The sequence below is a fragment of the Propithecus coquereli genome, unplaced genomic scaffold, assembly GCF_000956105.1.
Source record: "Propithecus coquereli isolate 6110/MARCELLA unplaced genomic scaffold, Pcoq_1.0 Scaffold349, whole genome shotgun sequence".
In the NCBI taxonomy this organism is placed as follows: domain Eukaryota; kingdom Metazoa; phylum Chordata; class Mammalia; order Primates; family Indriidae; genus Propithecus; species Propithecus coquereli.
This window is the reverse complement of record NW_012149163.1, coordinates 26,699-38,325: the sequence shown is the minus strand read 5'-3', so window position 1 is coordinate 38,325 and position 11,627 is coordinate 26,699. Positions and strand designations below refer to the sequence as shown.

General features: G+C 35.3%; 1 protein-coding gene across 1 annotated transcript in view; it reads left to right on the top strand.

Annotated features, from left to right (window-relative positions):
- The window catches only part of ADAM9 (ADAM metallopeptidase domain 9), a 28,479-nt gene extending 19,000 nt beyond the window's left edge, over positions 1–9,479 (top strand). Inside the window, exons 5-11 of the mRNA XM_012651094.1 lie at positions 380–456; positions 1,464–1,659; positions 3,260–3,325; positions 5,071–5,142; positions 6,448–6,617; positions 8,758–8,839; positions 9,336–9,479. Coding sequence (XP_012506548.1) covers positions 380–456; positions 1,464–1,659; positions 3,260–3,325; positions 5,071–5,142; positions 6,448–6,617; positions 8,758–8,839; positions 9,336–9,473 — 801 coding nt within the window. The 3' untranslated portion in view covers positions 9,474–9,479. The remainder of the gene's footprint in view (positions 1–379; positions 457–1,463; positions 1,660–3,259; positions 3,326–5,070; positions 5,143–6,447; positions 6,618–8,757; positions 8,840–9,335) is intronic.
- The last annotated feature ends 2,148 nt before the right edge of the window (positions 9,480–11,627 follow it).

The following is an 11,627-nucleotide window of genomic DNA, read 5'->3' as shown; positions in this document are numbered from 1 at the left end:
GGCCATAACACTCTCACAACACTCCTTTCCCATATTAGAAGTCAATTGGCTGCTGTTGCTTCTTGGATTGACTGTGATTTAAAATGTTAAATATGAGATAATGCTGTCTTGTTCTGCTCTAGGCTGAAAGGTCATTGAGGCAGAGTTGTTTGTGCCTTGTATCCTCTGGAATTCTGTCTAAACATTTGTGTACTTGGAGGGTGATAGTAGATAGTCTGCAGGTAGTCGGAAGAATGCCATGTGATACTATGAGATGCCAACAATATAAATAAAATTTCTTAGTTGACTGGCCTCAAGTAGTTTTCTTAGCTCTGCAATTTCTATAATGATTTTCAGCAATGTAGCAGTATTCAAAGATAACACAGTGTTTTTCATTTAGAATCATTGTCATTATCGGGGCTATGTGGAGGGAGTTTATAATTCATCCATTGCTCTTAGCGACTGTTTTGGACTCAGGTAAGAAATTTTCTTTATCTGTTTTTTTTCCTTTCCCCTATTTCTTACCCACTTTCCTACTTCTGTCTGCAGATCAAATCATTTTGGGGACTTAGCAAAATTGGATTTTACTTTGATGTTACTGAAGGTCTTTAGAGCTATGTTTCAGATACTCTTGGCATGTTTACGTAGGAAAATATTATAGTTTATGAATTTTAATGTCTAAAGAGATTTCATTTTTTGAGGACACTATCTTTTGCTATTTAAAATATACCTTACATTTTTATAGCACTTTATAAAATTTTCACCTGTATTTAATTTAAGTCTGATAATGACTGTGAAAAAGGGCTCATTATCTCTATTAGGTGGGCAAACTGAGGTTCAGAGAAAACGTGTCATCACGCATCAAATGAAGTTATAATGGTGTTAAAATTGCGTTTATTGAGAGCTTGGCAATTATGGCACTGTGCTGGTTGGTTAATTACATGATTTGCATGATTGAACTAATAAATATTACTTTTAATTCTCAAATCAACTACATAAAATGGCTATTATTATCTTCATTTATGTAATAACACTTATTGAATGGTTACTCTGTGCCAGGCAATGTTCTAAGTATTTTGTGCTTAGTAAATAGTGTTCAGTAAAATCCTATGCAGAATGTAAACTATGGCAGAAGTTAAATAACTTACTAAGAGTCCTGCAGCTAGTAGAAAACATTTGAGACTCAAACTCTGGTCTTCTGGCTCCCAGTTCTCTCAGCCACTACCTTATAGTGCTTTCCATTGTACAGTGATCACTCAGAGAGTTTGAGTGACTCACAGGCACTGATGCTGGTAAGTAGCAGTTTTGAGCTTTAAATTTAGGTCCACGTTGTTCCCCTGAATCTAAATCCTCTGTGTTTTCCTCTATACCATGTTACCTTTCTTACACATGTTAAGAACGAGGACGTGAATTTAGGTTTTCTGATTCTTTTTCCTGTGTATTTTTTTTCCTTTAAAAATGTATATGTGTAATGCAACATTTAGAGGATTGCTGCATTTAGAGAATGCAAGTTATGGAATTGAACCCCTGCAAAACAGCTCTCATTTTGAGCATATCGTTTATCGAATGGATGATGTCCACAAAGAGCCTCTGAAATGTGCAGTTTCCAACAAGGATATAGAGAAAGAAACCACACAGGATGAAGAGAAAGAGCCTCCCAGTATGACTCAGCTACTTCGAGTAAGGAAATAATACAATTCTTCATAGCTCAGATTAATTTTAGAAAAATCATTTATTTATTCATTAAACCAATAGTTATTAGTGTTTTTATTTTTATTTATTTATTTTTTTACCAAGTACATTCCGGACATTGTGATAGATACTAGGAGATAAAAAAATGAGCAATATAGAGTTTCTGCTTCCAAGTACAGTTTAGATTCTGTGGGTTTGGAAACTAGGGCTTAAATCTTGAACAGTAATAATATTTAGCATTGCTACATAATAGTCCATCATGTTGTCTTTCAGGTTTATTTTAGAAACCTCTTACTCAAACTGGAATGGTGATTCTTGAGCTCTAGATTGGGGAAATTGAGAGAGAGATTTGGCTTTAGGACTTTAATTACTTTAGGTGTCTTCCAAGGATACTCATATCCCTGTTTCACAATTTCTTTAGGGCTCTCATTTACTCTTGACATGAATCTCTTAGATTGAAATTGATCTAGATCAACTTCAGCTGCAGGGAATGTACCTTTCTACATATGAGATGATGTTGCTCTGTTGGAAGAGGCATATTTTTAAATAGCTCATACTAATTTATGGCATTGTTTTCATTCCCTCTCCTACCGTCTACTGTTTTGACTCTTAGATTGTTCTTTTTAACTACAAACATTGGAAAACATTTAAATTTCTGCTTATTCTACTTTGCGTAAATTTCTGTAAAATGACAAAACTAGTCATTTTTTAAAGCGGCAACCTTGTCCCAACTTCTGCTCTGGGATTTTAGTGGATATTCTTTCTTTGTCTATGAACAAGGTAAGGGGGTTTCCCATTAAGCCCATTAAGATGTGTATGTGTGTGTGTGTGTGTGTGTGTGTGTGTGTGTGTGTGTGGTTTCAATTTTAGAAAGTCAGTGATTGTGCTTTGTAAACTTTACTAACCCATTTAATCTTTAACTAGAATTTTGCTCAGATCAATGAAGATAGCAGATAACACTTTTAAAAAATTTTTTTAATTTTAAAAACTTTTTTCGGCCGGGCGCGGTGGCTCACGCCTGTAATCTAGCACTCTGGGAGGCCTAGGCGGGTGGATTGTTTGAGCTCAGGAGTTCGAGACCAGCCTGAGCAAGAGAGAGACCCTGTCTCTACTGAAAATAGAAAGAAATTGGCCAAACAACTAAAAATAGAAAAAATTAGCCGGGCATGGTGGCATGTGCCTGTAGTCCCAGCTACCTGGGAGGCTGAGGCAGGAGGATCGTTTGAGCCCAGGAGTGAGGTTGCTGTGAGCTAGGGTGATGCCACGACACTCTAGCCCAGGCAAGAGAGTGAGACTCTGTCTCAAAAAAAAAACAAAAAAACAACTTTTTTCTCCTTTGACGTAGTTCATGGTCACATAAAGTTAGTAGCATAGCTGGACAAAGTTTTCATCGCTGAGAAGTAGATAATACTTTAAAAAAAACATGTTTTTGACTTTATTGATCTAGAAGATGTTAAGTAAAATAATTTTATGATGTTCTTAACAGACATGATATAAGTGACTAGAGATTAGGGTGTGATCATTACAAATGAGAAATGTATAGCCTTAAAACTTTTTTTGGCCTTTATGATGTTTGTGTTTTTGACAGAGAAGAAGAGCTGTCCTGCCACAGACCCGATATGTGGAGCTGTTCATTGTCGTAGACAAGGAAAGGGTAGGATTGGTGACAGTTTTTCTTCTTTTTCATGAAAAGCAGATGAGAAGTGAGCATCCCATGAAGGAAATATAAATATGATGTGTTTGTATTGATTTTTCTTGAATGATAATTTAAAAACTCAAATGCCATAATATTCCAACAGAATACCACCAGAAGCCGAATGTAGCAAAAACTTTATTTTTATTAATGACTCTTTTTTTATTTTCTTCTGGCGATTTGCTTATGCTGAATTTCTTAAGATTCTTTAGTCAGAATCTTAAGAACTTTTCAGTTTACTTTGATGGGCTGTGGCTTTCACAGTCCATTATAAAAAGGTATTGCTTTTAATAAAATTGCTTTGTTTTCTAGAATTTCAGCTAATATATACTTTAAGAGAGAGAAAACTTCCAGGTGCTGGCATGCTTTAGAAGGGAATAGTGTTAATTTCAGTGTACAGGATAACATGAGGGTGTTTTCCTTATTTATATATACTTAAGAAACCGACCTAAGTGCTTTAGTAATGTGTGTATTTCAGCATTTACAGGATTATCAGTTTTAGATATAGTGGCTATATAATTTAAAATATGGATTATTTGAGATGTTTGACTTTTACTTCTAACTTTGTGTGAAAGTTATTTGTATAAACTAAGTACGATTGGTAATTCCTTTCTTGTTAGCTGTGGAGACAGTTTTGAAGATTTTTATGCTTTTAAAAAAGTCCCATATTGTATGTAGGTTGGAAAACAAAACAATCCATTATTATTAAGAGAGTGACCCAGATTTGTTCATTATAGGTTTATTATTCTAAAGTGGTAGGAGGAAAAAACAGAGAATAAGAGCAAGTGTAAACTCTGCCCCAAGTAATGGGTAAAAAGTTCCTGTAGCATGTTTTGGACAAGTCACAAAAAGAGATTTAAAATGTGTTTCTTTATTGCTCTCTACAGATCGATTTGTTATATACAGGTAGAAAATGGTTCAAATAAAAATGATTGCATTTCAGTCAAGCTCTATCAAATGTATTAAATTTTTTTTTCTTGTTTAAGAGAATCAAGATGCCTAACTGATAAAGTCTGTTATATTCTGATATTAATACCTTTATCATAGAGCAAAATCATAAATTCTTTTTAAAATTTTGTTTTGGTTAGTTAGTTGTATAAAATAATGTTAAAATAGACATTTGGATTTAGCCAAAGAAAAGAATCAGTCATATCAATTATTTGACTTAAATTTTTATATATTAATATCCCTATATTTCTATCTCTGTATAATTTTCAACTAGTGATTATTGGTTAATCTCTCATTGTTACTATAGTCAAGGATTTAGAAATGGTTTATTGGCAATGTCATTGGCCTAAGAGGTGAAAGGGTTAGGAAATTCTTTAGATTGTCTTTTACTCCTTAATCTATGCATTTTGATCATTTTAAACTACCTTTGTGAAATACTTGAAAATATTTTTGCATTAAAATTAATGGAAAGAACATTAAGAAGAAAACTCATTTTAAAGTTATGTTAATTTGAAGAAAACAAAGATGTCAGTACTTTTTCATTATTATTCATTTCACACTTTTACCCATTCTTCTTTAATTCTAGTTATTACTAAAATATGTCCTTTGAATTTATTAATTCAAAATATTGGTAAATGTTTAAATGCCTCAATTTTTAGTTCAGAGGAAATATTTAGATTCTTCATTGTAATTAACTACAGACATTTTTATTCTTAAATTACTTTGATGGTAATGATTTTCCTTCTTTGCTTTTCCAGTATGACATGATGGGAAGAAATCAGACAGCTGTGAGAGAAGAGATGATTCGTCTGGCAAACTACTTGGATAGTGTGAGTTGTATTTTCTGTCAGCTGGGATTATTCTGTCATATTCTTTCACAGTCTCAGAACAGAGTTTAAAAATTGTCTCATTTTAATCTTGGATTATCATAGGGCCTAACTGACTCAGTATTTCAGAGGTATGCTTTCTAATTTATTTTGTAACTTTTTTCAATGTTTAAAAGAAAGATACTAGGGTACAAAGACTTTGAGAAGAGTAAGAGATTTCATATTAGCATATACTTTATTTTCAGAGTAGCCAGGTTAAGATGCTTTGGTGTTTATGAAAAGATCTTTAAATTTTTTTTTCCATATTTTATTTTATTTTTTTTTATTTCAGGGTATTGTGAGGGTACAAACATTAAGGTTACACTTTATGTCTTTGCCTCATCCAAGCCAGGGTTAGGGGCATGCCCTTCCCCCCTACAATGCTCCCAAGATCTTTAAATTTTTATTGAGAGATTCTTATTTTGAATAAGACTGCCTTCTACCCTGAAACTCTGACATCACAGTATTAATTTTGTGTGTGTGTGTGTGTGTGTGTGTGTGTGTGTGTGTGTGTGTCTGTGTGAGAGAGAGAGTAGGGTGGAGGTTTTGGAGTTCATCCATTAGGCGACATTAAAGAATTAGATACATGTTCTTATAATTTTCTCTGTAAGGCATTCACCTGATATGAACTTTAAGCATAATAATAATGATGATGATGATGATGATAGCATTCAGTAGAGTATTTACAGTGTGCTAGGAACCAACCTAAGTGCTTTACATTTATTGGCCCATTTGGTCTTCACAGTATCTCTATGAAATAGATATGAGTTTCACAGTCCTTTATCTGAAACCTCTAAGATACCTGTGATTAGAATTTTAGATAAGAGTTTAGAAAGACAGTATGGTTTACTTTGTATTGTGTAACACCTCCAGCAGGATCTTGGGGTAGTACCTTGTGATCAAACTCATTGATATTTCTGCAGTGAAGTGTCTGAATACTTACACTAAGTGTAAATATGGACCATGAATGGGCTTGCATTACTTTAGGGCAAGCTTCGGAATCAATTTTACCAAAAACTTTTAATTTCAGAGTTTGTCAGATTTTAGAATGGAAGATAAAAAAAAAAATTTGAATCTCTGTTACTATCCTTCAGACTCTTGAGAGGTAAAGGAGAGATTTTGTTGTTTTGGAGGAGGGAATCCTGTTTTTAATTTAAGTAATTTAAATTAAATTAATTAAATTAAATTAATTTAATTTCGTGTGATTAAAAGAATTTTCTCATATTCTTTAACATAGTTTACATACTTTTATTTTGCTTTTCTTCCCAGATGTATATTATGTTAAATATCCGAATTGTGCTAGTTGGACTGGAGATTTGGACAAATGGAAACTTGATCAGCATAGTCGGAGGTGCTGGCGATGTGTTGGGGAACTTTGTGCAGTGGCGAGAAAAGTTTCTTATAACACGTCGGAGACACGACAGTGCACAGCTAGTTCTGTAAGTGATTTTGTTTTCTTGAAGTACTGTTAATGAAATGGTCATAATAATAATTTTTACTTATTTTCTTGCATTAGAATTATATTCTCTTAAGGTTTTGGGATATTCATTTAAATGAGGAAACTTAGTTTGATGTGACGTTATGGATAATGAGGCCTTTTCTGTGTTGGATTCCCTGTCACCTTTATCCCGTGTCCTCTTCCTCCTTTCCTGGGTTTACTTCCTTATTTTGGTGTAGCATGTTTTCTAGTTGCTTTTTGTGAAAAGATACAGGGAAAGAAAAAAATTTTGATCTCTTACATGTCTGAAAATAAGTTTTCACAGTCTCGGAACAGAATTTATTTAATAAAAATTATCTCAATTTGAGCTCTGATTAGGCTAGGGCCAAGGTAACTCAGTTTTTCAGAGGTGTGCTTTCTAGTTTGTTTTGTGACTTTTTTGATTATTTGGCTGGGTATGAAATTCTAGGCGTGAAATCTTTTTCCTTCACAATTTTGAAGGCATTGCTCTGTTCTCTTTTGACTTCCAGTATTACTATTGAGAAGCCTGAAACCATTCTGATTCCTGATCTTTGGTATGTGGCCTGTGTATTTTCCCCATCACTGGAGACTTGTAGGATCTTCTCTTGGTTCCCAGGCTTCTGACTTTTCCTGATGATATGTTTTGGTGTAGGTCTTTTAGCATTTGTACTGTGTGTTCAGTGGGTCATTTCAATCTGAAAACTGATGTCTTTCAGTTTTAGGAATTTTTCTTGAATTCTTTTATAGTTTTTAGTTGTCTGTTTTATTTTTATTCTTCATTTCTTCTGGGATTCCTTTTACGCAGATATTGGGTTTCTTGTCCTGGTCCTCTTAATTTTTTTTCTCTTTTTTTCTCATTTGTTTTCTCTTGTTAATGTGGGTTGATTTTAAAGCAATTTACTGAAAACAACTGAATAGGCTTTTATGGCCCAATAATCACCAAGTACTCATCCTGACCTTTTTATTAATTTTTAGTGCAATTGGACATGCAAATATCCTCATACCAGTGAGAATGCCATCTAGTTCACAAAAGACCAAGGCGAAGGTGTTGAGCATACTCAATATGCCTTGCCCAACCACACCTACTACCAAAGCTATCTTTTCCTCATGTGTTTATATGGTCTCCATCTGTCCTGTTAGAGACATTTCCCAGATGTTTGATCCTTTTTTTGTTTATAGTTAAGAATGGGGAACTAAAAATCCTTTTGGAAGCTTTTGAGTACATGAGTGGATGTTGGAGACTGTGGGGGTTTACTATAGGGTGATCTGGCTGGAATGTTGCCTTGGCAATCCCCTTATGTCAGTACCTCTAGTTGTCTTCTCCTTGCTGGTCAGATGCCCCAGAGAAGGATTATTCAGTCATTTAAAAGATATTTATTGGGTGTATTCCCTAGTCACTGGGATATAGCAGTGAACAAAACTGACAAAAATTCCTGCTCTCATGGAGTCCATATTCTGGTGGAGGATATTAGCCATAAATGAGATAAATAAGTATATATAGTATGTTAAGTAATGATAAGTGGTTAGGAGGAAGAATAAAACTGGGAGTGTAGACATAAAAGTATTGGAGGAGGGAGGGTGAAATTAGAGGTAACATAGCCAGGGAAAGCCTGGCCAGGGAGATGACTTTGAGCAAAGGCCTGAGGAAGGTGAGCAAAAGAGTTAGGGATGTATATTAGGCAGAGGGAGTAGGTCCTGAGGTCCAGGTGTGTTGGGCATGACTGAGGAGGAACACGGAGACCACTGTGGTTCTTTTGTTCACTGTGCTCACTGCCTTGCAACCTCCCATGTAAATCTGTTCACTGAGTTTGTTATCTATCTCTCCTCACTAAAATTTGTTGAATAAATAAATGTAATGCATTTTGGGAAGGGTTTCATCTAGAAGATAAAAAAAGAATCTTGACTTTGTATTTAAAAAGTATCTTCACTTGTCTGAAAAAAATTAATAAAAAGGAGATAAGGCATAACTATATTCTGATTTTAAAATGTTATTTATCTTTGTGATTTTTCTCCCAGTTTTTGTAGCTTCTCCCAATCCAGTTAAGATTACCCATAGAAATAGGAGCAATGTGTTCCATTTTTCCTCAAGTACATTTTATAACTTTTACCTTTTCATTTAGAAAGAAAGGTTTTGGTGGGACTGCAGGAATGGCATTTGTGGGAACAGTGTGTTCAAGGAGCCACGCAGGCGGGATTAATGTGGTATGTTGTTCTTGAAGTTCAATTTTGGATATTTGCATTAGGATGCTGTCAAGCATTTTTTGACTCTATACTTCCTCCCCTGGTCCTTAAAACAATATTTTGAGTGTTACGAGGAGCAAAGTAGAAGTGGTAGATGTATTCTTTCCCTAGAGACTGGAGTTTTCGTATATTTATTATGTGTTTATTAGCTCTTTACTTTTTGTAGATGAGGAAACCAGAGGCTCCGTTTGAGAGAATTAAGTTAGAACCATCTGTTAGTTGCTAAAGTAATTTATCTATTGCTTAAAGGATCCATCTCCATCATCAGTGTGTGATTCATACAGTTTCTTACTACACTGAAATGTATAATATGAAGACTGTTGTTAGATGCTCGATTTATAGTATAGGCTGTCAACATTGCAGTGAATAAATTTCTTTTTGTGAAAAAATAATCCGAGAAGCAAAATATTTCCTTTTTGTTCAGAAACCTAATTATTACCTTCCTGTGTTTGGGCAGTTTGGGCAAATCACTGTGGAGATATTTGCATCCATTGTTGCCCATGAGTTGGGTCATAATCTTGGAATGAATCATGATGATGGAAGAGATTGTTTCTGTGAAGCAAAGAGCTGCATCATGAATTCAGGAGCATCGTGAGTAACTGAGTTCTTTCTTCTTATTCTTCTTAATATGGTATTGTAGATTAGTCTGACTTAACTCTAAGGGAAACTCATGTCTATGTTGAAAAAAACAGGAAACATTCATTATTCCTGGTTCCCCGAAATTAATTACATGATACACCAATGAGAAGTCTATTTTTTAATTATTATTATTATTATTTTTTTTTTTTTTGAGACAGAGTCTCGCTCTGTTGTTGCCTGGGCTAGAGTGCCGTGGTATCAGCTTAGCTCACAGCAACCTCAAACTCCTGGGCTCAATCAATCCTCTTGCCTCAGCCTCCCGAGTAGCTGGGACTACAGGTGAGCACCACCACGCCCAGCTAATTATTTCTATTTTTAGTAGAGACGGGGTCTTGCTCTTGCTCAGGTTGGCCTTGAACTCCTGACCTCAAGTGATCCTCCTACCTCGGCCTCCCAGAGTGCTAGGATTACAGGTGTGAGCCACCACGCCCGGCCTATTTTTTAATTAAATAAATAATTCTGGAGAGCTTTAAGAAGAAAACATTTATGTAGGCACAGGTATATAACTACATTCTTCTGTAAACCAACTGATAGACTGAAAGAATAGAAGAACATGGAAAAATTTATATGTGAATTACAGATTAGGAAGGAGTTTCTGCTATATTTAGTACAGATTGAATTAAATTGAAGGAGTATATGAAAAATTTCTTTACACACCCCTTTTTTGAGAAAGTGCTTTATTGTCACTGTAAGTAGAATAAGAAATCTTGACATATTTCTATTTAAAACCACTGTTTATAAAGATAAAGGTGGGAGGCAGGACAGAGAGGAGGAGAAAGAATGGTTAACATTTATTAAGCTCTTTTTATGTATAGGCACTATTGTAAGCACTTAAAAAGTATCCACTCACTTATTGCTCTACAGTGTGATGAGGTGTACCTACTTTGTTACACCTCCATTTATGGATGAAGAAACCGAGGTCACACATCCAGATGGCTGACTGGGATTTGAAGTCAGGAAATCTGGATCCAGAGCCTATGATCTGATCTTGGAGCCCCTTCCTTTGCCAGAGTTCAAAAATAATTATAATAGAGGGTCCCAGAGTGGTTGGGCTTCTTTCTGTTGCAGATTTATCATAAAGCAACAAGATTCCTTCCTAATTTAGTAGGCAGTAGTCCTAAACAGAGAGCTGGATATAGTTACAGTGCATGCATGGAACAGAAGGTGAGCCCTAGAGAAGGTCAGGTATGAGAGATGGTTCTCTTTAGCAAACACAGATGAAGACTTCACATGGGGAATATATGTGGCCCCCAGTCTTCATGCCCCATCCCTCCTCCCCAGGCTCCAGAAGCAGTGACAGGGTAGCAGCTTCTGTTAGCTGGACCTTCAGCTGCAAGTCTGAGAGTACAGTTTTAATCCCATGTGTAAAGGGAAACACTGAAGCAGAATTTACAGTCTTTGAGAAAATACTAGCCTCAAAAATAGATATAGAAGAATTAAAATAGTGTTTATGAAAAGCCATCCCTCATAAAACAAATAATTATATACATAAGAAAAGTCATATGTTTGTAAAAGATTTCCTGTAGGAGAGGGAAGTAAATTTAGTATTTGCTTTGGCTGGCAGCGAAGTTGAGGAAGACATGAATTTGGGGAACCAAGAAATGAATAATGAACAAGGAAACAAGACAAGATTGAAATGAAAAAAGGAGCATTCAGAGTTAAGGAAGGAGTGCCATGAAACAGTGCTGTGGTGGAATTTAACACGGTATAAGAAACAATGAAGAGTGCACCCATATTTTATTCATTTGCTTGTCAAATATTTATTGAATATTAACTGTGTGCCGGACTTTGTTTTCGGCACTCGAATATCTCAGCAAATTAGAGAAGGACTTGCCCTTCAAGGAGTTTACTTTTTAGTGGGGGAAGACAACCTATAAACATAATAAATAAATCAGTGATATAGAATGCTAGAAGATGATAAGTGCTACTGGGAAATAAAATAGAGCAGGATGTGGCAGATTGGGAGGGCCACAGGTGGCGTGGTGGTGGTGGTGGTGACACAGAAAAGAGCATGCCTCCTTTTCTTACCACAGTGGGTTAAAACCAGATATTAATAACAGAAACTCTTGGCAGGGTGCGCTGGCTCACGCCTGTAATCCTAGTACTCTGG